This window comes from Fusarium vanettenii, assembly GCF_000151355.1.
Source record: "Fusarium vanettenii 77-13-4 chromosome 12 genomic scaffold NECHAsca_29_chr12_4_0, whole genome shotgun sequence".
Lineage (NCBI taxonomy): Eukaryota > Fungi > Ascomycota > Sordariomycetes > Hypocreales > Nectriaceae > Fusarium > Fusarium vanettenii.
The window spans coordinates 332,850-359,058 of NW_003315856.1; the positions used below are offsets into that span (position 1 = coordinate 332,850).

The following is a 26,209-nucleotide window of genomic DNA, read 5'->3' on the forward strand; positions in this document are numbered from 1 at the left end:
ATGTTACCTATTACCCGGCTCTCATTCGTCACGCATGTCGTATCCCCAGATCTTGGAAGACGGGGGCGGCCGAAAATGCGGGGATGGGTCCGAGACCCGAAACCGACGATTCCGATTCCGATTCCGTGATGCCTCCACTGTGGGTTGAAGCGTTCAAGGTGGCCCTCTCATTATCCGGATATTAACTACGCTGGGAATACTTTATCGGAGCGAGAAGCAGTATCTAGAGTATGGACATGGTGATTCGCACCCTCATGGTCTCCTCAGACCTGATACTGGGAGGCATCTGCTGGATGTGCGAATGCATTCAAGACTGTTCTGATCGTACCCTTACGATCCTCACCCGTGACTCCTCATTGCCATAGCAGAGCTACCCCAAACACTTTGCTCCGGCTTGCTGCGCCATTGATGCGACCACACGAAATGTGCTTATCAAAAGGTGCTTATCGAGAGGAGCAAAGATTGACCCCATCCTCGGCACTTGTTCGTCCTCTCCCCGCAACCTAAGCTACGTCAGGGGGTCGGGGTGAGTTAGCGCGCATTGCGACCTCACCCGTCATCCCTGGGGTGGCTCAGATGCATCACCCTCCTTCATCAACCTTCAAACCCGTCATACCCAGTCTCCATGTCTTCAACGTCTTCCCAGTCAAAGAAGAGGCGCTGTCCGTACACGTCGGTCGCCTGGTCCGTGACCCTCTCATGCTTCAATCCTTGTGACTGTGTGCTAACTGGCGGCGTAAAGCGACAATTGCAAGCGTCGCAAAACAAAATGCAGCGGAGGCAAGCCTTGCAAGAGCTGTGGAGATAGTGGTGTCTCGTGTGTCTATGAGCGTACAACTCGGTTCCGCTCCGGTGGTCGTAGCCCGTGAGTATCCGTCCCATGTCTCTAGAGATTCCGAATTGGCACCGTCTTCTGATCCATCCGTCGCGTCGCCCCGACGTCTTGCTTGGCCTCATGTTTTGACCTCATGCTTACCGTTGCACATAGAGCTGAAGTTAAATACACAAGACCGCGGAAATCACCCAAAGAGAGCCAACCGAGCCCAGCTAGCCAAGGAACTGATGTACCAGTCAACAGAACATCCCAAAGCCTTCCATCGCCTACGTCGCCTACTAGGCCAGGCGCATCAGATTATTACTTGACCCTTGCACGACAACGCCTCACGGCTATCAGTCCGGATGGAAGTGTCCCACAAGAACAAGACCACGATGTTGAGCCAGCTGGGATGGTCCGCATGAAATTCCTCGTTCAACAATGCATCAATACCGCAGGAACCCCTCTATCTACACTCTCATTGAGTGATTGGACGCAGATAATTCAAGTCTATGAGGATGAAATAGGCCTTCAATACCCGTTTCTTGATATCCAGGAACTACAAGAGACGATACGTTCCACGAAACCAGGGACCACGCAGGGTCGTTCTGAAAGACTTGACGCACATGTCTCGGGGCGTCGATACCAGGAGCGACTTGATGACATTTTGAGTCTCATATTCTATACTGTATCGATTTTGGCCGACCCTGCTTCAACTGAAAGGTCCAAGCCCTCGGTTGAGTCCATCTATGGAGGTGCTGTTGCTCGGTCCCAGCTTGGAAATCTCCATGAGGATGATCTGGTCTTGATAATCTTGGGCGTAAGTTTCGTTAATACTAATCTTATGATGAGAAAAACATCAGCAAGGCAGGTACTGACATGAATGCAGAGCATATTCTTCTTTCTCAGCGACCAAGAGATTCTGGCCTGGAGGGGAATCGGGATGGTGTTTCGACTGCTCCAAGAGTTGGAAGATACCCCCGACCGGTCGCAACTTCGTGTACTACCAAACGACAGAGGAGTGATAAGTCCGGAGTTCTACTGGTCGGTATATACCCTCGATCGACGATGGAGCTTTGGAACCGGTCTGCCGTTTGCAGTCCAAGACTCGGATGTGAGATATCGTCCGAGTTTAAAGGTACGTCTACCTTTTTCGTCACCTGGTACCCAGATACGGGATGGGAAATTAACACGTATCGGACATCTAGGACAATTCCCTCTCTTGTGCCTACCTGAAGTCGATGGTTTCATACTGCGAAGTCTCGTCCGAGGTCCAGAAATCAATCCTTGAGACACCGCAGTCTATCGTATCAGGATCTAAACGAGATTTTCTCAACTTCAGAGTAGTGCAGTGGCAACAAAATCTACCACAGGGTCTTCGCTTTTCCGGCATCGATGACAAGTTTGACCCAGTCAAGGAGAAGCGCGGAGAGTACAAGATGCGCCTCGCTCTCTATTTGAGGGCCAACCAAATGCGCATCATAATTCACAGAAAGTTCATGGCACGCTCAGAAATGAACACGATTGATGCTACCGAAGCGAATGTCATGGCTTCAATTACTCGAGACTCGATCCGCGTTTTGCTGCAACTGGCCCGGGATACGGACATCTACGTTGCCCAGCAAAAGACGTTTAACCACTTTTTAGAAACCGCATTGTCGTCTCTTCTTCTGATAATGTGCTCCACAGAGGACTTGAGGAGGTTTTCCTACCTTTCCGACGTTGTGGAGGCACTGGAGCTGGTCGAGCAGCTCGCAAGTCAGTCTGCTATTATGCAAAATATGTGGTGCAAGATGCAGAGCATCAAAGAAGCCATCAAGGATATCCAGGCTAAGCTGTCTGGTGAAGTATCATCACAATACGGCCAAGCCGACAAGGAACCTCACGAGGCTGGCTTGGTGGAACAAGAAGCACCAATTCCGATCGGGCCGATGTCTCCCACTGAGATGATGATGGTCGCCACTACCATCCCGCCAGCACCCAATTTGATGGAAGAATTTGACAGCTTTGAAGCTTTGGATGAAGCTGGAGGACTTAATTTTGCAAATTTTCCAGAACTTGGACAATTCTTGCAGGAGTATGAGAACTTTTACTTTTGATGACAGTTTAGCACTTGAATCAGATACTCAATTGCATACGATATTCATGCCCTTAATAAGACGATATGCTGATTAAAGGGTAGCGAAGTTATGCGCTTAATAGCAATGAAGAAAAAGTTTGACCCAATCATTATCCGCTGCAACTGCCCCTCTTCAAAAATGCAACGTTTATGCACGTAATGAGGCATTGAGTGCCACTTTGCACATTGTCCAATCACAACGACATCAATTTCTTTTCTCAAAACAATCATGCGACATCAGAATTCATCATGTTCGCCAGGCCTCGTTTGCCACGTCCCAATGCGATCCGCAAATGCAACCCCCCGAGTATCTTAGCATGGCCTACAATCCAGACGATTCGTTACTCCTCCTTTAAAAGACGTCGTCGGTCAGAGACACACGAGTCGGCTGCTCTGGCACGGCCTTCAATCCAGAGATCCCAGAGATTCCAGACGACTCGTGTAAGAGGTGTAAAACGTCGTCAGTCAGAGACACACGAACCGGCTACTCTGGCATGGCTACTGGGATATGGCGACCAAGTCCAGCCATCAGGCGCTCCATGGCCTGACCTGTCCAAGCTGGTATTGGAAAATGCCAACCTCTCACTCAGAAACGTACGATTTCTGAGCATCGACATTGACGGGCTGCACCAAGACAAGGCCGGCATCCGCCAGTTTGACATTGGTGTATCCATCCTTGACACCGAACAGATCTACCAACAGCTTAAGCTACCACCGAACCGTCGCAAGAACCTAGCGGTCCATCTTATTAAATCCCGCCATTACGCCGTCGAGGATACCAGGCATGACATTGCAAAACGGATAAACTTCTCGTTTGGAGGCTGTAGGGTTATGTCGCTGCCAAAGTTGAGACAAAAGCTCAAGGACAAAGTAGAAGGCCGGAACGTGGTGCTTGTTATGCATGGGGCTGCCACAGAGGTCTCAGTCATGAAGAGCTTGAACATCAACCTGAACCCCGTCTTCACTATCGACACCACCACAACTGTACGGCATCTATTCCGAAGAACCAATCTAAAGCATCTTCTCGAGGTATACAGAATTCCACACAAGTCCCGGAGCCTTCACCATGCCGGGAATGACGCCCACTTCATACTACGAGTCCTGCTCATGATCGCCGTGCACCACGTCCGGGCCAAGTTGGGTGGAGCGCAGCTGCCGGACTGGGTGCCGGTTTTTGAAACAGTTGCACGATCTCCCAAGCCAGAGCTCGAAGAAATGCGGAAAGAAGGGCCGCTGAGGATAACCCCAGGACATAAAGAGTTGAAACAGATGGAACGAAGAAGAGAAACACTAGAGAGGATAGCGAGAAGGCTAGAGAAGCCCTCAAAAGAGGAGGAGGAAATGATGCCGTGGAGGATGGTTCAGGTTCAGCCGACATTGCCAGACTGCGACGCCATGAGCCCTCCTTGGGCTGACCGTTACACCATCAGCCAGTATGGCATGCTGCCTTGATGTTGAGGATCCTGATCCTGACAAGCTGCATGGCCGTTGGGGTTTGTGGCAGTTGACGGTGTGGTCACTTGAGAAGGCTTTGTTCTGTATGAATAGATGTACAATCGTTGCGAGCTTACATGGCACAATGGTGATACTGATACGCAAAATGAGCCTCACCAGGACTTCCAGAAGAGGCAGCAATCACCTGATACCATGTTGAATAACCTTGAAAACGGAAGTAGGGAATAAAGCTGACGCCTGGTTTGGCTGGAAGAAGCTGTGTGACTTGTAATAATGGTTAGTCAAATGCTGCCATCCCAGGCTGTGCCGTTTCGTGCAACACTTTCCGCGTGTGTGATGGCAGGCTAGATAAGCTGCCACACCTTAGAAATCTCCGCCTTTCTGTGGTGTACCGTCGTGGTGCCCGACGCAAGGGAGCTGACGGTAGGTAAGCGGCTTCCGCGGCAAGGTGTGTCAGAGGATGGAAGTGAAAGGTCGTCAACAAGCGGTTGAAAAGAAAGTTGATCATCAGCCTCGGCAGGTGGAATTAAGGCCTGGCGTTTGAGACAGTTGAAGCCACAGACAGCCTTTGATCACGCATCATTGACCCACGGGGAGATGAACGAAGCATCCTATTTGACAAGAAACCAATAATTTTCAGCTCATTGCTTCTTCGAGAGTAGCATACTACGTCGTTGAGTGACCTGTCTCATCTACTGCGGGGAAGTGTGTCGATGCCAACGCCACAGCGTTCAGCTGCAGCTTGTCCTACCCAGTAGAGGTCACCACCACTATCAGTTGATGGCTGAGACCGATGGTTCTCGATCGCTGATTATCCTATGATTCTCGACATAGACTGAGACAGCATCTTGACCGGTTTTTCAGCCAGGCAGCCACGATGCTTACGGGCTGTGATTCTAGACCTTGGGCAGGTGATCTACTATGTGATATTACGACTGCCAAGATATAACTGTCCGCATCTTGACGGAGGTTGAGAGTGAGTTATCTCAAGATAAATAGATCAACTTCCCAAATAGAGTAGCTTACAATGACAGACTCTACAAACCCACCAGAAGACCTCATCAAAATCACTTGCCCAAAACCCCTCACTCCCACCATGGCTTCCCACGGACCCATCTGCTTCACCAAGATTATCGGTGTGCATGATGAGGACGATGTTCCCCCCAAGGAGAGCGTGGCCAACGCGGTCTCGGAGAACCCTCGCAATGGATCGCTCACCTGGCCTCCAGCGCCGAATGCACCTGGCGGACCTCTTGGTCTTGCCATGGTGACTAGGAAGTTCTGGTTGGCGGGTCGTGAGTTGAATATTGGCTTCAAGGGAGGATCTACTTGGCAGAAGGTTAGTCTCTCGTCTACGCAATGTTAAACGTCAAGTTGTTGACATGCTTCTAGGACAAAGTCAAGAAGTATGCCCCAGAGTGGTGCCAGTACGCCAACATCAAGTTCACCTTTGTCAACTCGGGCGAGGTGGACATCCTCATCTCCTTCAATCCCGGTGGAGGATCCTGGTCCTATCTCGGGACAGACAGCTCCTGGTTCAGCTCGCAGAACCGTCCATCCATGAACCTTGGATGGATCAACGACAACACTCCCGAGGATGAGATCAAGGGCGTCATTCTCCACGAGTTCGGCCACGCCATTGGCGCCATCCATGAACACGAGAGCCCTTATGCTAATATCCCCTGGAACAAGGAACAGGTCTACAAGGACCTCGGTGGGCCTCCCAACAACTGGGACAGACCCACTGTTGATAACAACATGTTCACGCTCTACTCACTTGATGAGACTCAAGCAAGTGACTTTGATCCGGACAGTGTCATGCTGTACTTCTTCCCTGCCAGTTGGACCACCAACGGCAAGGGAACCAAGCAGAACAACTCCTTGTCCGCGACCGACAAGGCGTACGCCAAGTTTTCGTATCCTGCTGATGCCTTTGATGCTGGGCAGTTCAACACCATCGAGGTTCGTCCTTGGGACAAGCCTCAGGCAAACAACGACAAGGTCATCTACTACCAGAAGAAGTATGACGCTGTACCTGAGATCCCACTTGGCCTCACGTCTCTTGACATCAGCAAGGATGCCAACATCCGCATCACAGCCGCCGCCAATGACCGGACCACAGAGAAGTTCAAGGCTTCTCTTCAGAGCTGGGCGGACACCACGCTCTACTCAGCCTCCATGACCTTCTTGGAGAAGAGTTCCCGCTTCAGCTACATGCAGACTGGCATCTGGAACACTCAAGAGACCCGGCCCTGGAACCAGCCCCAGCTGACCCAGTCCAAGCGCATCAACTTCAAGACACCCTTCAACAGCCCACCCAAGGTCATCACCTGGCTGCAGGCCCTCGACATGGACAAGAACAAGAACTGGCGCATCAAGGTGTACCCCACCGACATTGACGCCAAGGGCTTCACCATCCACGCCGACTCATGGGCCGACTCGGTCCTCTACAGCGCCGGCGTCACCTGGCTCGCCTTCCCAGCGGACCAGCAGGGTGTTGCGAGCGGCAAGTTCAGCACGTCGGATGTGCGCCCTTGGAACAAGCCTCAGCATGAGAACTCGGGTGTCTTTAACTTCCAGCAGCCGTTCTCCAAGGCGCCCAAGATCATCATGGCGATTGACACACTGGACTACGACCACAACAAGAATCTGCGTGTGAGGCTGAGCACGTCTTCGGTTACCAACACGGGTATCACTTGGCATCTGCAGAGTTGGTGGGATAGTGTCATGTATGTTGCTGGTGCTTCGTTCTTTGCTTGGACTTGAGTGCATTGAGTGAGAGACGAGAGAGAGTGGGAGGAGAGTTACTGCACAACAAATTGAACTCGGTGAAACTCATACGTATTGATCTTAAATCTCTCTGTTGTTTAGAATTTTCGCATTAGACAACACTGAGGGTTATAGTCTCAAACTGCACGATTCTTCACGATTGAACCCAAGGTCAGGCCAGAAGACTTCTATCCGTAGTAGTGCCCATACTTGGACTCCCGCTTGACAACTTTGATGAAGATCTCGGCTATGATCCGCACAACCCTCTCAGTTGGGTGTAGATCGTCGTACCTATCACGAGTTAGATAACCAAATAATAAGTGCGTGCGTACACTTACCAGAAGAAACTCGAGAGTGGGTGTGAAGAGTCAACGCAATCCTCGGGTGCTGCATCCTCTGGACAGAAATGGTAAACCCCAGTAACATTAGCGGGATAACTCAAGGAAGCGCCCGGATCCTCCAAGACATCCTTCAGCAACGCGTTGACGTCGAATACGGTCAGCGACGCTCCAGGCCAGCGCTTCTTGATGGTATGCTCCAGCAGTCCACCCTGCTCGAGCATCGTGTTGACGCTAGTCGCATACTGGTGGAGCTTGGAGTTGTACTGCGTAACATTGTACTCGGACTTTCCGGGCCAGTACTGACTGTGTTCCGGCCCACCAAGTTCAGGAAGGGCATAAACAGGCGCGTGCTCCAATGGAAGCATGTTTAGTACGACAAAGTGACGTCCACCAGCTTTGTAGACTCCATCGAAGGATTTCCACATGCAGTCGACAATGTCAGACAATGCAGCACCAGGGGCCATGGAGTCAGAGAGAAAAGCGTCCCAGCCGAGATCATTCGTGCCAATCCACATGGCATAAACAGTATTGTCTGGCTTTCGGTCGGGAAACATGCCATCAACGGCGAGGTCTTGTTGGAAGGCAGGAACTTGGTACTCAAGCACTGTAGGGACCGTCCAGTTGTAACCTGCAAAGATTTTCGTTGCAATTTTGGATGAGCAGGTAGCTCCTCCGACACCGTAGTTGTAGTATTCGGCACCGCTGAGGTTGGCCACGAGTCGTCCCCAGGCATAGCCGCCGCTCAAGGTCTGGTTGTTGGGAGGGAATCTTGTTCCTGGTGGAGGCGCTTGACCATCGTGCTCCATGAAGTACAGGATTCGAGATTCGTCCGTGAGACTATCACCAAAGGTGACGAGGTTAGTCATGCTCCGGAGACCGCATTGAGGTCTCGTGGCAACGGCCGCCGCCGCCGCCGAGGCGATCAAAGCTGGGCGCATGGGGATCGTGCAAGGGAGATTAAACAATCACAGGAGATAGGCCTCAAAGACGAAGTGCTTCGCCAGCGATGCCAGGATTGAAGCTGAGCGATTTTAGGATCTCTTCAACTGAAAAGTTTGTGCAGGGTGAGAGCTGCATGTCTCGGCTTAGTTCAGCCTTGTCCTGCAGGGCCTGCCAGGGTCGTATCTGAGTGAGATAAGGCACCTAGAACACTATTGTGAGAATCCCCATGCAAAACGGCAGATTCGGAGAATAACTGGACACTCCAAGGCGCTTCAGTCATATGATTGAGCATTTTATTTCTTCACAAGGGGGTTCCGCACTCTCCGCGCGCTGGCCGAAGTGGTCAAGCCAAGGGGAAGCGAGGAGACTACAGACCGCTGTTCCTGTGGCTACCAATTCCTCACATGACCATGGTTTCACAAATTTCTGGAAGCCAATGACCAATAACTGCAGTGGTTCTCAATTGATGACTTGATATGTCGCTCTTTCGCTTTGAGCGGCTCCCTGACCTCTTGACAGCTAAAGACAGGCACTTCCTATCAAGTCTTCTGTCAACTCCATGCTCAAGCTTGCTGTCTTCGCTTCAAATTGCAAATCAACCCCTCCTGTTGCACAAACCAAATATTCTTTGTATGCCATTCATGATCCGGACTCGGCAGCGACAACTCAAACCTCCTCAAGATCTCAGGAATAAGCTTGGCCATCTCCATGATGGCAATGTGCCTTCCGATACACGTGCGCGATCCACCACCAAACGCGAAAAATGACTGTTCCATCATCTTCAGCTGCTCCTCAGAGGCGTCAAGCCATCTCTCAGGTTCGAACTGGTCAGGGTTAGGGAAGACTTCAGGGTCGTGCTGTGTGACCCAGGCGTTTATTCCGACGATGGTTCCTTCGGGGATCGGCTTGCCGCAGATGACGGCGCCACCGGCTGGCACGTGTCGTTCCAAGAGAAGACCGACAGATGGGTGAATTCTGAGTCCTTCCTTGAGCACGGCTTGCATGTAGGGCAGATTCTTGGTCGAATCCTTGAAAGAGATGGGCGAGCTGAGAAGCCCAGCAGCAGCAGCATCATCAATCTCCTTGACTAGCTTCTGCATCTTCGCAGGACTCTTGAGAAGGTTGTAAAACACTGCACGGAGGGCAATGGCTGTCGTATCAGATCCGGCAAAGACGTTGGTGCTCAGGTGAACGACAATGTCTCGCGTCGACATCTTCTCTGGGTTTGCGAGCTTGACAGCGAACCACTTGCTGAGCATATCTCCTTGCTTGTCGAGGGATTCGATGTTAAATTCTCCATCCTTCTTCAACTTGGAATCTTCATCGACATTGCCGATGACTGCGTTCACAGCCTTGAGTGTAAAGGTGAGAACTTTGTTCCATCCTTCCATCGAAGGGAAGAGGATAGGGAGGAGGGGGTTGCCCATTAGGAAATTGTGCCAAACTGGAACCTGGCCGATCGAACTAGCATAGACCTTCAAAGGATTAGTAGTGTCCGCTCGAAAGGCAACGGTAACCTTACCAGCAAGTCTTCAATCGCTTGAATCATTCCATCCACATCTCCACCCTTCTCAAGGAAACCCAACTTCTTGGCAAAAGTAATCTCGCCGACAACGTCAAAAGTATAAAACTGAAGCCACTCTCCAAAGTCGACAGGAGCCGATGCGTCGGCATACTGGGACAGCTTCTCAATCAGCAAGTTGGTGCAAGAGTCGACAGCTGGCTCGTTCGTCAATAGTGTGCTGAGACTGAAAGCGTTGGCAACTGGCTTCTTCAGCTCGCGATGGTAGTCTTCGTCTCGAGTGCCGAAAAGGTTGACTTCAACCTTGCCCTTCCAAGTGATGGACTGAATAGGATAAAATGCAGTCTGTCATCATCAGCATGGAAAGCAACACCTAATTCTAGAGAGTCAAACCTTGGTGTAGCCAGACTTCAGACCATAGATCTTCTTGATCTCGCGAGGGTCCGAGATGGAAACATGGTTCGGGCCAATTCGAACAAGGGATCCATGTTTCCGATGAAGGTTGATCGCCGTCTTGTGAGCTTGTCCACTTCGGACGTCTAGGTAGCGCCAGACCCCAGAGTATGCGGCCAGTGTTGGTCCAGGAAGAGTTCTCAGCCCCCGGCGGAACTTGTTTCTGATCGAGTGAAGGATGAATACGGTGACAGCTAAGAAGGAAAGGTTCAAAGGAGTAAGAAACTGGACAAAGGTCCGGATCATCTCAGATGTGGTAGCCATGCTGGCACGTCTGATGTCGGCGGCCGCAAGGAGGAGGACAGGTCTGTATTCTGACTGCAATGGACTGCAAGTATAAAATCTTATTATATGAAAGAAGAACTGTTACAAACACGAGAAATTCTTATTCCCGTTGAAGTCTTTCCCGGACTACATATACTCTGAGGAAGACACGGGGAAGCCACCGCAAAGACCCCCGGTGATCCATAAGACGGGGTGCATTAGCCCAAGGTGCGGAGTAACAACCGCCGCAAGATGCCGGTAGTTCTCTCTGAACAGGGATAATTACAATGCCATTGCAGCGATTCGCTCCCCAGAACCGATAACGACATCGGGAATGGGGGGATCGACGTCGGATTTCTCGAGAATTGACAGGGAAGGTTTCCGTGAGAGAGGGGTAACGACACGACTTGTTGGTTCTTAATTGGGGGAACTGAGACATTTCGCCCGCTTGCATTAGAGCGTGTCAGGAGAGTGCCACGTTTTCTGTGTATCGATTAGAGCAAGTGATCAGTTCTTGGTTTGAAGAGCCAGTATACTTTGGCGGTCAATTGCTTAATTGGCTTTGAAGTCATCCTTAATACTAGTTCAACAGACGATCTGTTCTTTATTATAGTTGCAGCACGGCCCTCGGTGGGTTAACTGAGCCCGAAGATCGTTCAACAGACATGGCCAACAAACCAAAAGTGGACGCCACAATGTCTGATTTAACCCCCGACAACATCCCCAATGCAGTCGCAATCATTGCGGAATACCCGTGCAGGAGACAGGCGACTTGACTGTGTGATGGAGCGCTTACCACACATGTCCACGATTTCATGCACGAGACGCGCCTCAGCACGGAGGAATGGAAGCCAGACTCGATTTCTTGGTCGAAGTCGGTCAACTCACAACCGATGTGAGGAATGTACGCGAACCAACAGCTGAGTCTGGCTCATCCATTGACCCGAGACGCCACCAACACTGCATAGGAATCCCTCTTGCTGTCGGATGTGTTGGGCCTGTCCCTGCTCGTCGACTCCATAGATCACCCCAAACCCGACAACTTAACTAAAGGATCGGTTCTTGGGCCGTTCCACACCCATGATGCCCTAGAGGTTCCCCATGGGGACCCCATATCTTTTGATGACAAGGGCCAACCGCATTCTGCCTCTGCACAGTCAAGGATTCAAGCAAGCTCCATCGAGGGCTTCAAAGTGGATGTCTAGGAGACGGACAACAGTGGTTTTACGACTTACAACACTCTGATAGGTCGGAGCCAGCTGGTCGTGCTGGTTTGAGTGGGCAAGCTCTGGTTCAAGGCCATTATTCCCGCTAGCTCTCCGATCCCCAGCGATGTGTCCGTCGGAAAGTTGCTGACAGGGCCCCATCACCACTAGCGACCGGTCCATATGCACTTTATGTTTGTGAAAGATGGCTTGTATGATCTCATAACGTCGTGATAATGCAGTGTGACCTCAATTAGGTGGATTACTTGTCGCTGACTCATTGGACAGGACTCTGTAGATCGACCCCGATCCGTACCTGAGATCGGATGCTGTCTTTGAAGTCAAGTCAGGCCTGATTGTCAAATGGCAGAAGGCACCGGAGGAGTTAGCAAACCACTGCGACATCTCACAGGGCATTAAATTATTAACTAACCAGTAACGACTTTGTTCTTATCACATCTGGTGAGTCGACTCGGCCAAGGGACAAGAACCCTATTGATGCTCTCGGCAACATCTTCCCGGGCCGAGCGTGCGTTTTGGTCAACCACACTTGCCGGTGCCCGACTTAAATTGGACAAAGACAGAGAGCTAATATTGACAAAAAACACCAAGTGCCGCAATTAATAGGTTTCAATAACCGCATGGGATGTTTAGTAGCCAAGCAAAGGGCTTTCTTGTCCATCGGCTTCATAAGGTCGGTCTATCACGTGGCGCCCATATCCGAACACACATCCGTCTTCGGCTATGGGACTTGGCATGTTCGGCTGTGGGCCGGGAAAGGCACAACCCTTGCTTTGACGACTTATCTTCAAGAGACATGACAGTTTTTAGAACGAGTTTGCTTAGCGTATGGAAATATCTAAGTTGTTGACTTGTTGCAAGCAATGTGGGCTCATGCCTTCGGTTGACATGAATGAGTGCTTCAGATATTGCGGTCAAGCAAGCTGTTCTCCATGTAGCATTGCTCTTGACAAAATTTCCGCTCGAGGGCAGGGCCCTGTGAGTTCAAGGTTTCGCTTCTATGATAATTCCCCCATCATCTTGATCATTAGTTCTTGCGCTGTCTGTAGAAGCGGCTACGACACCAAGAATGGATGCTCCACCGAGAGCAGGGGGCGGCTAAGGACTTTTGCTCACCGACATATGGTGTAATAAATAATTCACTCACTCGACGCTATCCTCCTCTATAGCTAGGTATCACAATCAAGGCGCCCTTATCATTGAGTTATCATGTTTACTGAAGATCAGATTCAACAATATCTTGCCCACCTCGGCTTCCCTCATGACAAGCATCCAACTGACCACTTGGAGTTTCTGACGGAACTTCAAAGACGACAGCTAGAACTAGTACCATTCGAAAATTTATCGCTACACTATTCGACGAAAAAGGAGCTTTCCCTAGACCCATATGATCTGTTTGATAAGATTGTTGGCCGTTCTAGGGGCGGTTATTGCCTTGAAAACAACAACTTCTTTGGTCATATCCTGCGATGTCTAGGGTTCGACTGCATCTACGTTGCCGCTCGTGTTAAGCGGCCGGCACCTAACGCCAAAGGATCGAACTGGTTCGGATGGTAAGTTATGAGCTGAACAGGGGTCCTATCGTATATGCTGACCTTGATCTCAGGAGCCATTTGGCCGTCCTGGTTACTATTCGGGAACAAAAATATCTCGTTGATGTCGGACATGGAAGCGCATGCCCAACGAAGCCCATACCACTGGTAACAAATACCATCATTTCCGGTATCCACCAGCAACAGCTTAGGCTCGAGTACAAGAGCTTGCCAGAGCACACGGATAAGAGCCAGAGGGTGTGGGTTTATTCCCACAGAGAAAACGACGAGTCCCCATGGGTTGAAGCCTACTGCTTCACTGATCAGGAATGCCTGACTACGGACTTTGAAGTCATGAATCACTTTCCTATGACGAGCCCCCAGAGTCTCTTCACTCAGAACGTCCTTGCGCAGAGATTCCTAGCAGATGAGAACAACATTGAGCTGATTGGCTCAGTTATCCTGTTTAGAGATCGACTCAAGTTAAGTATGCCAAAGGTCGGAGTGACGGAACACTTTTTGAAGAGTGAAGCCGAGAGGGTGGTTGCGATTGAACGTTGGTTTAGGATACGGTTGGATGCCAAAGATAGGAGGGGAATTCAAGGCTCGCCAAATGAACTTGGAGTATAGCTTTGGATAGTGATAGTTTATTTAGAGTAGAAAACAAATTATACAGCATTAAAGTCAATTGTTTGTATAACCTTGGTTGTTGGTAGCACCGAAATCTTGCTTGAGTAATGGAGAGGCTTAAAATGGGCATTGTTCCTGTTACCAGGGCTTCTCCAAAGAAGGAATTAGCCACAATAGCAAATAATGCAGTTTGGGTAATGAAAGTAATGTGAAAATGACAGAAAATGACCGTCTTGGGATTGTTGATGATGAGCAGTATTGCCTACTCAGCTATCGATTGGGGCCATGTGCAGGTCTGGTAATTGAGAAACCTAGTTGCTGCGATAATCCGTGGAACCCTGCTCGGGATGTACGCCCTTGTGATGCCTGCTATCGGAGAACAGGATCGTCATGCCGACACAGCAGCAGCCACTTGGTCGCACATGAGCTTCGGAATTGGCGCGTACGTCATAATATCAAGGTAACTCAAGTCAGCTGGTTATTTACGAGCGAAGTGATATGCGGCTTATCTTGGTGGTAACTCTGGATAATGGACACGGTAGGAGTAGGATATCTAGGACTTCTCTAGATGCAATCTCAAGGAATAACACACCAAGCTACGCGTCTTTTCAAATTCCAAGTCCAAGGTTCCCTCATCTCGTTATAGCCAAGATCTGCAAGGTTCACCCGCCAGATGGCTCAGGAATATGAAAAATTACTCAAGTCAGCCCTCTGGTCCATCTCCGGTGGAACTGTGAATCTCGGAAAGATGAGCGGGCTCACGGCCCGGGACAACAGATGGCAGATGCATGTCGACCCGAGCCGTGTCGATCCAACCAAGACATGCATCTCCGCTTGAAGATGCGTTGGCGACGAGATATCGTGCCCCTGTAAGCACCGGATTGGGACCGTCAGATTTGTCGTTAGTGCATTTATGCCGTGCCCATAACTATCTTAGATACAGGCAGGATCCTTCATGCCTCCTTATCTGGACATATCCAATGTATTGGGGTTGTGAGTCAGGAAGGAATTTTTCGAGTGTAGATTCAGCCCATGTTACCCCATGTCCCGGCGAAGGCATCAGATATCTCGTACGACGGGCATGCCAAGGAAGGGTAGTGTGACATGGAGGCACACTTGAGGTGCAGTGCAGTGGTGTGCGAATAATGAACATGTGTGATCCACTTCCAAGACATCCAGACTAGTCTTTCGTTGACACCCATGGCCGACAGACGCCATCTGGTTGAGTACTTTGCAATCAACTTCACTATACGCCCTCCCTTGTTCTTGGGCTGAATTTCACGTGCACTTTACCCGTAGGCCGCCCTGATCCAACCCCATCATAACTCAAGCTCGGAAGTGGCTCGTTGGATGATTCACCTTGATCATTGCACACCTCAAAGTCATACAGAGCCACAAGCATAACCGTGGGTACTAGCATGTTGAGTTTGGAGAACTGAGGGTTGTTAGCTCTTCAGATCTTTTTTTTTCAGATTCAGGTGTCACAAGGATATCATTCTTACTCTCATAGCCGCTGTAAAAGAGTTAGTGGGCACTTCTTACGTGGCGTTTGAACATGTACTCACGGCAGCGATGGTTTCCAGAACCCCAACCAAGAAAGGAGTGTGGAGATTGCAATCCCTCATCTTTGCCCTTGTCGTATCGACTGGGATCCCACTCAAGAGGATCCCTGTACACAGAAGGGTCCATATGGGCGTCTTCGACAGAATACACCTAAGAACCATCAGCAAACACCTGGGTTAGAAGAGACGAGCGACTGTACCGCAAGACTGTCTTTTGGAATGACAAAATCTGTGTCTCCAACTGAGACACCCTTGTTGCCGATGTTCTTTCGCACAATTTGCCCTGCCATTGTGAATCTCATAGTCTCCTTTAAGATCTGCTCGAAAAGGGGAAACTCGCTCTCCCAGTCTTTGAGTCCAAGACGTTTGAACACATCAGAGACATCCTCGTTGGCCGAGCGCCGATACTTTACAATAGCCTGGTCAACTTCGGTCCTGAGCTTGGATAACCAGTTGGGGTTATGAGCCAAGTAGAGCAAGTTCCATGCACCATTGACCGTCATGTTGAGCACGCCTGCTAGCATGGCACCGATAACTGCCTAAGAACAAATTAGCAGGTTTATTTCTCAGATTTCAAAGGCCAAAACTTACGACAGTGATCACTGGGTCCGTGAATTCCTGATCCATCATCATCTGCATGGCATCACTTTCCCTCCTTCCCGTCCTACGCCGGTCGGTGATGAACCCTTGGACTATCCAGTGAAGTCTCGCATACGCCCAAGCCTTTTTGAATTTGGAGGGAGTGGGGAGTAATGGAAACCATATCTCAAAGAGAGAATAATCATCGAGGGGCTTGTAGATATCCCTTGTCCTGGCCACCAGATCTGGGTCGTTGGCAATATCATGAGTGCCAGCCATGCGGTGAGTCAGTTGATACATGAGGTAACTCAAATTTTCCACCGGATCCCATGCTTCAGACTGGTCTATGGTTTCGAGGAATCGGCGGCTATCATCGATCAAACGAGGTAGGTTGACCTCAATGTGCTCATCCTGCGCACATCGTTTGAACGTGAGCAGTGCAAGTCGAACATAGCTGTTAGTAAGGCTGTCAATCTTAAGGAAGCTTCCAGACAAAGTGGCAAATCTACAGAGAAATGTCAGTACTCTCAGTAAATGTGTACTAAGGTAGATAAGAGAAGCCGTACGCGGCCAGAGCATTCAGCTTTCGCGACGTCAAAAAGACTGTCCTTGCCACGTCCCCAGAGACAGAAACCATGTGGTTTGGACCATGCCAGAAGCTAAACTGCTTGTCTGGGCTTTGCTCCTTTCCATGTCGAAGGTATTCGTTTCGAGACTTTGTAAAGGTCGGTGAATTGAGTCCGCCGTGCCCGCCGAAAGCCCTGGGAGCACCTCGAGGGGGAGCCAGACGACCAAGAAGAGGCGCCACTGCTACCAAAGCAATGAGAATGACAATCACAGCTATAAAGCTGCCCGCCTTGAACTGTAGAGCTGCAAGGCTATTTAGAAGGATGGCCATTTTAACGGAGATGCTCTCAGTGAAAGACGAAAGGCTGTTGAGTTGGGACTGGGAGGAATGGCAAGAGGGCAGATGAAGGGGACCAAGTGAACAAACTGAAAGCATAAAATCTCTCGCAGCAACATCTTGCGGAACATCAGTTGGCTTTGAGTCTGGTAACACATTAGCTGTGATCCAGGCCGTACGCCAACCAACCAACCCGATGGCATAGAGGATCGATCAACGATGGCACAAGACGCAGAGTTCCAAGCCCGCCCCAGTCGGAACCCGTCCACTGATGTGGCAATGCAAGATTGGCAAGGTCAATCCTGTGGGCTTATGGGAATGCTCCCATCCCCACCATTCAGCTGGTGTTGATTCCGAACTCATTGCTAGCCTCCGCCTCTTGTCCAACGCCGGGACTCAGCATAGCAAGTCTACCAGGATGATGGCATATCACCAAAGCCGGTATCTTTCAAACACGTAGATCCTTCCCGTATGCGTGACTGGTTTCTAGGAAGGTATCCAGAGCATTAGTTTATCATCCAAGACACCATAACTGTTGGCTCCGGAAGGAACTGTTGATCCACTTGCTTACATGTCTCATATTAAGCCGCCTTCTCAACCCTCGCATTCTTCCGACCCTCCATAATTCTGGCTGCGGCACCCGGCAAAGCCCATCTATTCGACGGAGAGGAGGAACGGTCTTTGAGACAAGATGACGTGTGTATCCATAGGTGTCCTATCAAACCCTTGATATGGCATTTTTTGCGGTACGGGCCGTCTAAAAGAAACATGCATCACATGCCTCCCGAACCTCCATCACAGAGTAACACCCCACGGAAAGAAAGCGGGCTTTGAGCGCCACAGCGGAAGCGTCTTCCCGTCGTGCATAAATACCAAGACTCTGTTTTCTATCTCCGTTCTCACTGTAGTGGATTTGAAACTCCCGAGAAGCTGCAAGTATATGAACCAAGCGAAAAGGCAATGTTGCATATGCCCAGACAGAAACAGCCAGACTCCATCCCCCTCGGCCCTCGCTTCTCACAGATAATCTTTCAAAATGCAAAGCATCGATAATAACTCGCCCAGCTCATCCAATTACACCGGAAATTCTTCCCACGGCCAAAAGACAGATCGCAAATTATGGCGCCTGAACGATGACGACAGTCGTCACACCTGGCATTTGCTGCCTAATGAAGATGCTGCTCGCGACTGGCCTCAAACTTACGCAGAAAAGTGGTTCTTGGATCTACCCATGGTAAGTTCTACAGCTTCATACTCATTGTCTCCTAACTAATTGCAACCCCAGGACCTCCCCCCTCTCCCTGAAGCCAGAACCCCTTTAGAGGCCGCTCAAAATGGCCTCAACTTCTTTGAGAATCTACAACTACCCTCTGGTCATTGGGGAGGTGATAGTGGAGGTCCGATGATCTTCTGTGCCGGCATTGTCATGGCATGGTTCGTGACAGACACGCCAATCCCAGAGACCACCAAGATAGAACTCACCAACTATCTTCTCTCCCTATTCGATCCTGCCGAAGGAGGTTGGGGTCTTCACTCAATAGGCGAGAGCACTGTATGTGGAACCGCAGTCAATTATTGCGTTCTTCGAATCCTCGGCATGGACCCAGACCATCCAGTCCTTATAAGAGCCCGAAGCTTTATACAGGAGATGGGAGGGGCCATCTACTCTTCCATCTGGGGAAAGTTTTGGCTCTCGATTATCGGAGTCATGGACTGGGATATTGTCAATCCCATTCCCGCAGAAATATGGCTGTTGCCGGAGTGGCTGCCCTTTGCTCCCTGGAGACTCTACGCTGAGATGCGACTTGTAGCTCAGCCGATGAGCTACCTGTACTCCACGAGATGGCAATACCAAGGCAGCAGGGACTTGGTCAAGTCTCTCCAAGAAGAACTTCTTCTTGACCCTTTTGAGAAGATCAACTGGACCAACCACCGCAACACCGTCGCCAAGGTTGACTACAAGCAGCCAAGGACATGGCTTCTTAATGGTGCTAGTTGGGTGTTTGTCAACATTTGGGAGCCATACATACGACCAAACTTCCTCAAGAGGAGAGCCGAGGCTTGTGTGAGCCAACTCATCGACATGCAAGACACCAACACCGACTATGGTGGCATCGCTGCGACAGATGCCCCGATGAACACCGTCATAGCATATCTGCGATATGGTCGAGACTCTGTGCCCTTCCAGAGACATCTTGACAGACTACAAGAGTTTCTGTGGATGACATCCGGTGGCATGCAAACCAATGCCACAAACGGGAGTCAGTGTTGGGACACAGCCTTCTTGATCCAAGCAGTATGCCACTGCGGGTTCCAAAAGGAAGAGCGCTGGCGACCCATGCTTTTCAAGGCATACCAATTTCTAGAACGGCAGCAGATCCGAGAGAATTGTGTTGACCAGGAGAAGTGCTATCGTCAACCTCGCAAGGGCGCCTGGGCATTTAGCAACAAGGATCAGGGCTTCGCCGTGAGTGACTGCATCGCCGAGGCGTTAAGGGCTATTATGTTACTTGAGAAGACTGGAAACTTCCCCAAGATCTTTGATGATCAACGCATCTATGATTCCGTTGACTCGATCTTGCTGTATCAGAATGATACCGGTGGCGTCTCTGCGTTTGAAGCACGAAGAGGAGCTGGGTGGCTAGAAGAGCTCAACATCACCGAAATCTTTGGTGGCCACATGGTTGATCACGACTACCCAGAATGCACATCATCATGCGTCACAGCTCTCTGTCTTTTCAGGGAACATTGGCCCCACCACAGGAGGAAGGAAATCGATAACTTCATTGAGCAAGGAGTGGCATGGACCAAGAGAGCTCAGAGACCCGATGGGAGCTGGTACGGAAGCTGGGGGATATGCTTCACGTATGCGACAATGTTTTCTCTCGAGAGCTTGGCCAGTGCTGGAGAGTACTATAGCACGAGCAACAGTGCCAAGCAAGCTTGTGACTTTCTCATCTCGAAGCAACGTGAGGACGGCGGTTGGTCTGAGAGCTTTATGGTACGCATAACCAACCTTCATCTCCGGCTGGTTCTTAGTTGTTGACATATATGACAGGGCTGCGAGACAATGGAGTATTGTGAAGACCCAAGCGGATCCCTCGTGGTCCAGACAGCATGGGCCCTCATCGGCTTAGTCGAGGCCAAGTACCCTGATACCGAGGCTCTGGCAAGGGGAGCCAAGTTCCTGATGAGCCGGCAACAGAGCAATGGGGAGTGGCTTACTGAAGCTATTCCAGGCTCTTTCCACAATTTCGGTATCTTTTCGTATCCCAACTACAAGTTCACCTTTACCCTCAAGGCGCTGGGGTTGTTGGCGAGGAGATGTCCTGATTTGGAGATACCCCTTGCACAGGGTTGAACTTGTAGATGAGACTTTAAATTAATGAGATTTCTTATAAATTGTTGCTCCAAATCTAAAAGGTCAATCAATTTGACAACCGGTCCGTTGCGTAAAGTGCTTCATACCTCCCAGAGCGAGAGGTGCTTTCTTCCTCATCCACGTTGGCATCAGATCAAGGGGTGCTTCCTGGAGAGCATTCAGGAAATAGGGCATAACATCTGGTCTACCACAGCCAACTCTCTCCAATGCCGACTTGGCCCATACATCCGGCGTTGGAACCATAGCATCGGGGGGAAGGCAAGGATAACTCAATCAAACGAGTATACTGATACATAAAATGGCAAAACAGAAGACCACGCATTTGTCCAAGTTGTTGTAACCCTTCTTGTCTAATGTCTACCTGGCGGAACAAACTACCTTCTATAGAATATCTAATTAAGAACTTCTTTGGGGCCAAAGCTTGGCTTACCACCCAGTGATCCAAAGACATCCCCAATATAATTACCCGGAGTAAGGCCATCCTTAAACTTGGCGGTCCAGTTGTCCAGAATTCCCTCCACTACCTTCAAAGCCACAAGATATAGGTTTCGAGTGGAAGGCTCCAATCCACCGTTGTCCATGACAAAAGGAAGGGCATGTGGCTTATCCTCGTGGCCGCGATCAAAGTTGGAGGCGGATCTGATCAATGTGGCGCGAGAAAAGTCGACCTTGCCTTGGAGTGACGCCCTCATGAGACCTGCCAGGAGAGCGTTGTCTTCTTGAGCCGTCATTACATACTGGGCTTGGCCAGATGTGTAAACCTTGGTGACCTTTTCCATGGCATCCGAGAGACGGTGGCCATGCCAGAAGGTGTTTGATGAGAGGACATCGCCCTCAACAATGCCAGGCTTTTGGCTCGCCGCCTGAAAGATATCAGATGAGCCAACCCACAAGGCGCGATTCTTCGCAGCTTCTGGAGAGTCCTCGAGAGTAACAGTCCTAGCAACAGACAAAGCATATTCTCTAAGCTCGTCGTTCAACTCAAAGACTTCAGTGCCATAAAGAATTTTGGGGAACTCGTCAGACGAATCCGCACCGATGGGAACATAACCCGACCCCCATTCTGAAGGGATCTCTCTGGCGTCAAATTCCAGCTGGATATCTACCTGGACGGCAAATTTCGCGACTGCAACAGACCCAATGGTCGCGCGCTTCGGGTTAACGCCAGCAATGCCCGTGAGCACGAAATAAGTCTTGGTCAGGTTGAAGAGTGGCGAGTATATGAGCGCGCTGATGGACAAGCTAGCGTTTATCACTATGATGTCTTTATCAGCTTCAAATGTAGAGCAAGCACCAAATTTACTCACGACCCATGCCTACGACCAAGAGGCCGACTTGGCCATCCTCGGTAACATGGACATCCTTGTATTCAGGAGAGAGGCCAGGAACCTTCACCTTGCGCGGGAACTGGATAGCGCTCTCAGGCGACAGCCAGTTTCGCGACTCTTCATTAAACTACTGCATATTAGAGGTGCTTCAAGTCATGTTGGAAAATGTCGCTCACCATGGCAATGATAAAGACCTTGGGGGTTATCTTGGCATCGCCTTGATGCGCGAGGTCGTCGCCCGTTTGCTGCGAGGGCCAAATAGACTCTGAAAAACTCATCGCGGAAGGATTTGTGGCGTTTTGGAGAAGACTCAAAGGATATATCACTCTTTGGGATCGTGACATGCAAAATGAATGCACAAGTTGACCACAGTGGTCAAAAGCTCCATTTCATTCATGCGGGGTCAATATGGCGTGATCATGGTACGCAAGACCTTGGCACAGCATGGTTATCTCGTTATCTCCATCCATCTGCCCAGAAGACCTTTTTTCATATCATCACATGCAACCATCTCAACATGAAGTAGAGTTCAAAAACAATCATCGCTTGCCAGTACTGAGTAACACCCACATCACCAAAACAGCCAGTAAATCGCTCCAGCCACCACAGAACACGGCACGACAACAGACGCAAAGAAGATCATATCTCTCCTCCGGGCTTCATGTTTGAGTCTCATTTGCTCGTCATAGAACTGCTTCGCCGCCTTGCTGAGTTCCTCGATTCTGTCCTGATCAATCGCGTCGTATCTGCAACTTGCTCTCTCGAGCAAGGGCAAGATGTCTTTTTTTGGCGTTTCATCGGCAGCCGAAGACTTTGGTGAAGCTTCTGGTGACTGTGAGTTGTTGGGGTCGAGTTCTAACATTGAGACGTTGGTCTTGTTGAATAATCTCGCGAGTCGCAATCGGGCCATAAACATCCAAGTACGGGTATTCGAATATGAACAGGGCAATGGGAGGCAAAAATTATTCCAAGTCAGGTTCCAGGGAGGACGGTCTAGAAATATGATGGACCTGGCTGTGGCTGCCTAGGACTCACCGATTCAGCCAAGGCAGATTCAGTCAGACAGTCAGCTCAAGCCACAAAGTCAAGCCCAGTGCCTTTCCGAGTCTAGGAGCTTGATTTTCTCCCTTGGGATATTTCCAGAGTAATTGCTTGTCTTAACCTCCTTTCCCTACAGGCATCTCGTGTATGCAAGGGACACGCATGCAAAGGTTTGGTGCCAACGCCAACATCCATCTCAAGTAATTGCTTCTCAAGCCAAGAAGCTAATTCCGCCTATCGCATTGGAGCCTGCAGTTTGCTTCTGGAACCAAATTTCCCTGCAAGGTGTTTGGCTTGTCTCAAGGTTATTACCTATGTTAAAACAAACCCCTAATATCTCATTGACACATCAACGGCCCACTGCCTTATCTCTCGACCAAAAAGCGCGATATTTCGGCCTATCGTATCTGAAAGATTGGGGAATCGATCTTCGCAACCCCTCTCCATGTCCTGCAAAGGGCGCATTAGTAAGAAAATGTTAGTCAACCTCGGCATAGCAAGCTTATCACGCAGGATTTGATCACGTGTAGCGTTGAAAGCGGAGGAGTTTCGCGATGACTCAATGACTACATTCGCCAAGACGAGCGTGATTTTCTCAACTTCATCAGCAATAAAGATAATCTTTTCTCAAGTAACAAAACCTCTATCAATATCAAAATAATGGCCTCCGAAAACTCGAATAGCAGCGAGCTCCTCGCTAGCTCCTTGTTCAATGTCAATGGCCTGGTTGCGCTAGTTACAGGCGGAGGTTCAGGTTAGTAGAGGAACGTCTACACAGGGCCATCGATCTGATTTCTCTTAGGTATTGGACTCATGATCACCAAAGTTCTTGTTCAAAATGGTGCCAAGGTTTACATCGCAGGCCGAAGAAAGCACATGTTGGACGAGGTGGCCAACTCGCTTGGCCCAAATGTGATCCCAGTGCAATGCGATGTTACGTCCAAGTCGGCGCTTCAAGAAGCAGCCTCATTTATTGAGAAAGATACCGGATATCTCAACCTTTTGGTTTGCAACTCTGGCATTGGTGGCCCTCAGGTCAAGCAAGTTACAGCTGAAACCAGCTTGGAAGAATGGGCAAAGGGCAACTTTGACATTGACTATGACGCTTACGTTAACACCTTTGCTGTCAACACAGCCTCAGTGTGGTATACGACTATGGCCTTCCTTGGACTCCTCGGCAAGGGAAATGAAAAGAAAAATGTGGATCAGACGTCGCAGGTCATCATCACAAGCTCCATTGCCGGATACAACAAAAAGGCCCCTGGAGGTTGGGCATACGGCCAATCCAAGGCAGCAGCCATCCTGGCGGCCAAGCAGCTTGCGGTGACTCTCCCACAGTGGGGAATTCGGTAAGTTGTTCCGGTGAAGCTACTCAGGTAGTCGAGTGCTAAGCCACGCATAGGACAAATTGCATCGCTCCTGGATGTAAGTGCAAGCCATGCCCCTTGACAGGTAGGAGGGTCCAACTAAAGCTTGTTTGTTGCAGTATTCCCGAGCGAAATGTCAGAGCCAATCGTAAAGCTCTACTCCAGCGCTTCAGGAGAGCCAGGTGCCGTTCCGAGCGAGATGGTCCCACTGCAGAGGATGGGAGACGAGAAGGACATGGGAGGCACGCTCCTGTACCTTGCATCTCGTGCTGGGGCATACACCAACGGCGCCGTTATAGTGGTGGATGGTGGCCGTCTGGGCAATTTCCCTGCGGCCAATTGATGCCGTGCAACATCTCGATCGTCCAGAATAGGCAGCCAAACAAGAGAGGCGGATTACTTTGTCAATGTCTCAAAAGGTGTTGGACAGAATACGGTGGATACTCGCTAGACGACGACCACAGATCCCGACATATCCGTATGCTAGTTAGCTCGCACGTTTCAACAGAACCTTTGGCTTTATTTTTGCTCCGGCTGCAGATCCAATGGATAAGACGGCATCTCGCAACCTCGGATGGCCATCTCTCACAACGAGGCGCAGTCAATGCGGGCTAGGATCTAGACCTTCGAAACTGCCATTGAGCCGCGTCAGCTGGCCGTATGATTGCGATTTTACGCAATTAGCCGCTCTCGTATTGCTCCTACTGAAGCTTGCCCACGCCACAGGTGTTGGGCCGTGGTTCAAGACATGACCATCTTGGGGTCGTGTGGCTGACCACTCCAGGGGCTAGCTCGCTCTCCGGCAACGTCTTGCCGAAGGGTACGGGGTAGCCAACGAGAAACAAGCAATGCCATGGAATGATGTTTCTTCTCCCTTGACTTGGATTCATATTGAACTTGGAGTACAAAAAGGTGTCGTCTTCCTGCAGTTCTTTCTTCCAATTCAGCTCATCTCTACAACATTCGCTCTACTCTCTTTCAATCTTTCAATCTTTCAATTAATCTCAACACCTTCACCCAACTTTCATCATGAAGCTGAACTTCCTCCTCGCTGCGGCTCTTGCCATTGCCGCTCCCGCCATGGCTGCCGACTCTACGACTGAGACTCACACCGGTACTACCACTCACACCTCGACCAAGTCCGTATCCTATCTACGTCACAATTAAGAACAAAAGAACTAACCACAACTAGGACTGGCACTGCCGGCACCGCTACTGGCACCACCACCGAGACCAAGGCCGTCACCACCACCACTTCCACCGGCCCTGCTCCCACCCTCCGCGCCGACGTCATTGGCGCCGCCGGTGTTGTTGGCGTTGTCGCCATGCTCGCCCTCTAAGGGACTGGCTGTACCACCATCCTCTGTTTGCGATACTGTATCATCTTCATTTCATTGTATTGTTGGCTTGGAATCGATGGGTTACATATAGAGACGAGCGCTTATCTCACAACCATCTGGCTTACTTAATGTCATACCTTCAATGCATCACCAGACAATATTAATATTCCCCCAAAGACGAGTCCCAAATTTGAATGAATGAGTGAAAATGGCCCTGTAAGTGAGTGAAGAGTGTGTGGCGGGGCACCATCAGTGTGCAACCTGCATCAACCATCACTTCATGCTTCTTTTGAGTCAGAAAGTAAGCCAGAATGCACCTGCAAGGTCGTATTGGTCTCCCTACACATGCATGGTGAAATTAAGTATTGGCGTGTCTTTGCCCCAGCGTTGCCACTGATGTGGCTGGCTGAAGTGTCACTATCACAGAAGGGAGAGTGACAGCCCAACGACCCGTAGACTTTCCGCGCCAAGACAGTGAGACATATAATCTAACACCACAAGCAAGGGATAAACGACACTTTTCTTCAATTTCAGGGAGCAATTTAAGGGTAAGGAGAAACAGATCTGAGACAATCGTGCTTCTAGAGCCCCTTCTAGCCCGGTACGTGCTTAATTTGCACTGAGATGAATATGCGTTTC

At 50.1% G+C, this 26,209-nt stretch overlaps 11 protein-coding genes across 11 annotated transcripts; 7 read left to right on the forward strand and 4 right to left on the reverse strand.

Annotated features, from left to right (window-relative positions):
• Nucleotides 1–968: 968 nt before the first annotated feature.
• On the forward strand, nt 969–2,913 carry NECHADRAFT_87494 (uncharacterized protein; the record flags this gene model as incomplete). Its single annotated transcript, XM_003043262.1, has 3 exons — nt 969–1,634; nt 1,704–1,952; nt 2,023–2,913. The coding sequence occupies 3 exons, from the start codon at nt 969–971 to the stop codon at nt 2,911–2,913; spliced, it is 1,806 nt and encodes a 601-aa protein (XP_003043308.1).
• Nucleotides 2,914–3,182: 269 nt separating this feature from the next.
• Nucleotides 3,183–4,385, forward strand: NECHADRAFT_102134 (uncharacterized protein; the record flags this gene model as incomplete). The annotated part of the gene is made up of 1 exon (XM_003043263.1): nt 3,183–4,385. The coding sequence occupies one exon, from the start codon at nt 3,183–3,185 to the stop codon at nt 4,383–4,385; it is 1,203 nt and encodes a 400-aa protein (XP_003043309.1).
• A 1,099-nt stretch (nt 4,386–5,484) lies between these two features.
• Nucleotides 5,485–7,154, forward strand: NECHADRAFT_53546 (uncharacterized protein; the record flags this gene model as incomplete). Its single annotated transcript, XM_003043264.1, has 2 exons — nt 5,485–5,727; nt 5,781–7,154. The coding sequence occupies 2 exons, from the start codon at nt 5,485–5,487 to the stop codon at nt 7,152–7,154; spliced, it is 1,617 nt and encodes a 538-aa protein (XP_003043310.1).
• A 191-nt stretch (nt 7,155–7,345) lies between these two features.
• NECHADRAFT_97679 (uncharacterized protein) lies at nt 7,346–8,364 on the reverse strand (the record flags this gene model as incomplete). Its single annotated transcript, XM_003043365.1, has 2 exons — nt 7,346–7,448; nt 7,496–8,364. The coding sequence occupies 2 exons, from the start codon at nt 8,362–8,364 to the stop codon at nt 7,346–7,348; spliced, it is 972 nt and encodes a 323-aa protein (XP_003043411.1).
• A 639-nt stretch (nt 8,365–9,003) lies between these two features.
• NECHADRAFT_53387 (uncharacterized protein) lies at nt 9,004–10,661 on the reverse strand (the record flags this gene model as incomplete). The annotated part of the gene is made up of 3 exons (XM_003043366.1): nt 9,004–9,915; nt 9,963–10,265; nt 10,356–10,661. 3 exons carry the CDS (start codon nt 10,659–10,661, stop codon nt 9,004–9,006), a joined length of 1,521 nt encoding a protein of 506 aa, XP_003043412.1.
• A 713-nt stretch (nt 10,662–11,374) lies between these two features.
• Nucleotides 11,375–12,508, forward strand: NECHADRAFT_97681 (uncharacterized protein; the record flags this gene model as incomplete). The annotated part of the gene is made up of 7 exons (XM_003043265.1): nt 11,375–11,433; nt 11,469–11,583; nt 11,648–11,835; nt 11,874–11,970; nt 12,010–12,096; nt 12,183–12,319; nt 12,352–12,508. 7 exons carry the CDS (start codon nt 11,375–11,377, stop codon nt 12,506–12,508), a joined length of 840 nt encoding a protein of 279 aa, XP_003043311.1.
• A 606-nt stretch (nt 12,509–13,114) lies between these two features.
• On the forward strand, nt 13,115–14,067 carry NECHADRAFT_87499 (uncharacterized protein; the record flags this gene model as incomplete). Its single annotated transcript, XM_003043266.1, has 2 exons — nt 13,115–13,458; nt 13,512–14,067. The coding sequence occupies 2 exons, from the start codon at nt 13,115–13,117 to the stop codon at nt 14,065–14,067; spliced, it is 900 nt and encodes a 299-aa protein (XP_003043312.1).
• Nucleotides 14,068–15,313: 1,246 nt separating this feature from the next.
• On the reverse strand, nt 15,314–17,106 carry NECHADRAFT_87500 (uncharacterized protein; the record flags this gene model as incomplete). The annotated part of the gene is made up of 6 exons (XM_003043367.1): nt 15,314–15,502; nt 15,570–15,580; nt 15,633–15,780; nt 15,830–16,168; nt 16,221–16,713; nt 16,775–17,106. The coding sequence occupies 6 exons, from the start codon at nt 17,104–17,106 to the stop codon at nt 15,314–15,316; spliced, it is 1,512 nt and encodes a 503-aa protein (XP_003043413.1).
• A 1,042-nt stretch (nt 17,107–18,148) lies between these two features.
• On the forward strand, nt 18,149–20,473 carry NECHADRAFT_53474 (uncharacterized protein; the record flags this gene model as incomplete). Its single annotated transcript, XM_003043267.1, has 3 exons — nt 18,149–18,346; nt 18,398–20,113; nt 20,171–20,473. 3 exons carry the CDS (start codon nt 18,149–18,151, stop codon nt 20,471–20,473), a joined length of 2,217 nt encoding a protein of 738 aa, XP_003043313.1.
• A 413-nt stretch (nt 20,474–20,886) lies between these two features.
• On the reverse strand, nt 20,887–22,100 carry NECHADRAFT_102135 (uncharacterized protein; the record flags this gene model as incomplete). The annotated part of the gene is made up of 3 exons (XM_003043368.1): nt 20,887–21,749; nt 21,802–21,949; nt 21,999–22,100. The coding sequence occupies 3 exons, from the start codon at nt 22,098–22,100 to the stop codon at nt 20,887–20,889; spliced, it is 1,113 nt and encodes a 370-aa protein (XP_003043414.1).
• A 1,416-nt stretch (nt 22,101–23,516) lies between these two features.
• NECHADRAFT_64691 (uncharacterized protein) lies at nt 23,517–24,751 on the forward strand. Its single transcript, XM_003043268.1, has 4 exons — nt 23,517–23,617; nt 23,666–24,212; nt 24,266–24,288; nt 24,350–24,751. The coding sequence occupies exons 1-4, from the start codon at nt 23,524–23,526 to the stop codon at nt 24,571–24,573; spliced, it is 888 nt and encodes a 295-aa protein (XP_003043314.1). The 5' UTR covers nt 23,517–23,523; the 3' UTR covers nt 24,574–24,751.
• The last annotated feature ends 1,458 nt before the right edge of the window (nt 24,752–26,209 follow it).

What these genes read in the sequence shown, in the direction of transcription:
- NECHADRAFT_64691 (XM_003043268.1), top strand. Translation starts at nt 23,524, where the DNA reads ATGGCCTCCGAAAACTCGAATAGCAGCGAGCTCCTCGCTAGCTCCTTG. An exon ending in AGTTACAGGCGGAGGTTCAG is followed by an intron (nt 23,618 to 23,665) that starts GTTAGTAGAGGA and finishes GATTTCTCTTAG; the next exon opens with GTATTGGACTCATGATCACC. An exon ending in CTCCCACAGTGGGGAATTCG is followed by an intron (nt 24,213 to 24,265) that starts GTAAGTTGTTCC and finishes AGCCACGCATAG; the next exon opens with GACAAATTGCATCGCTCCTG.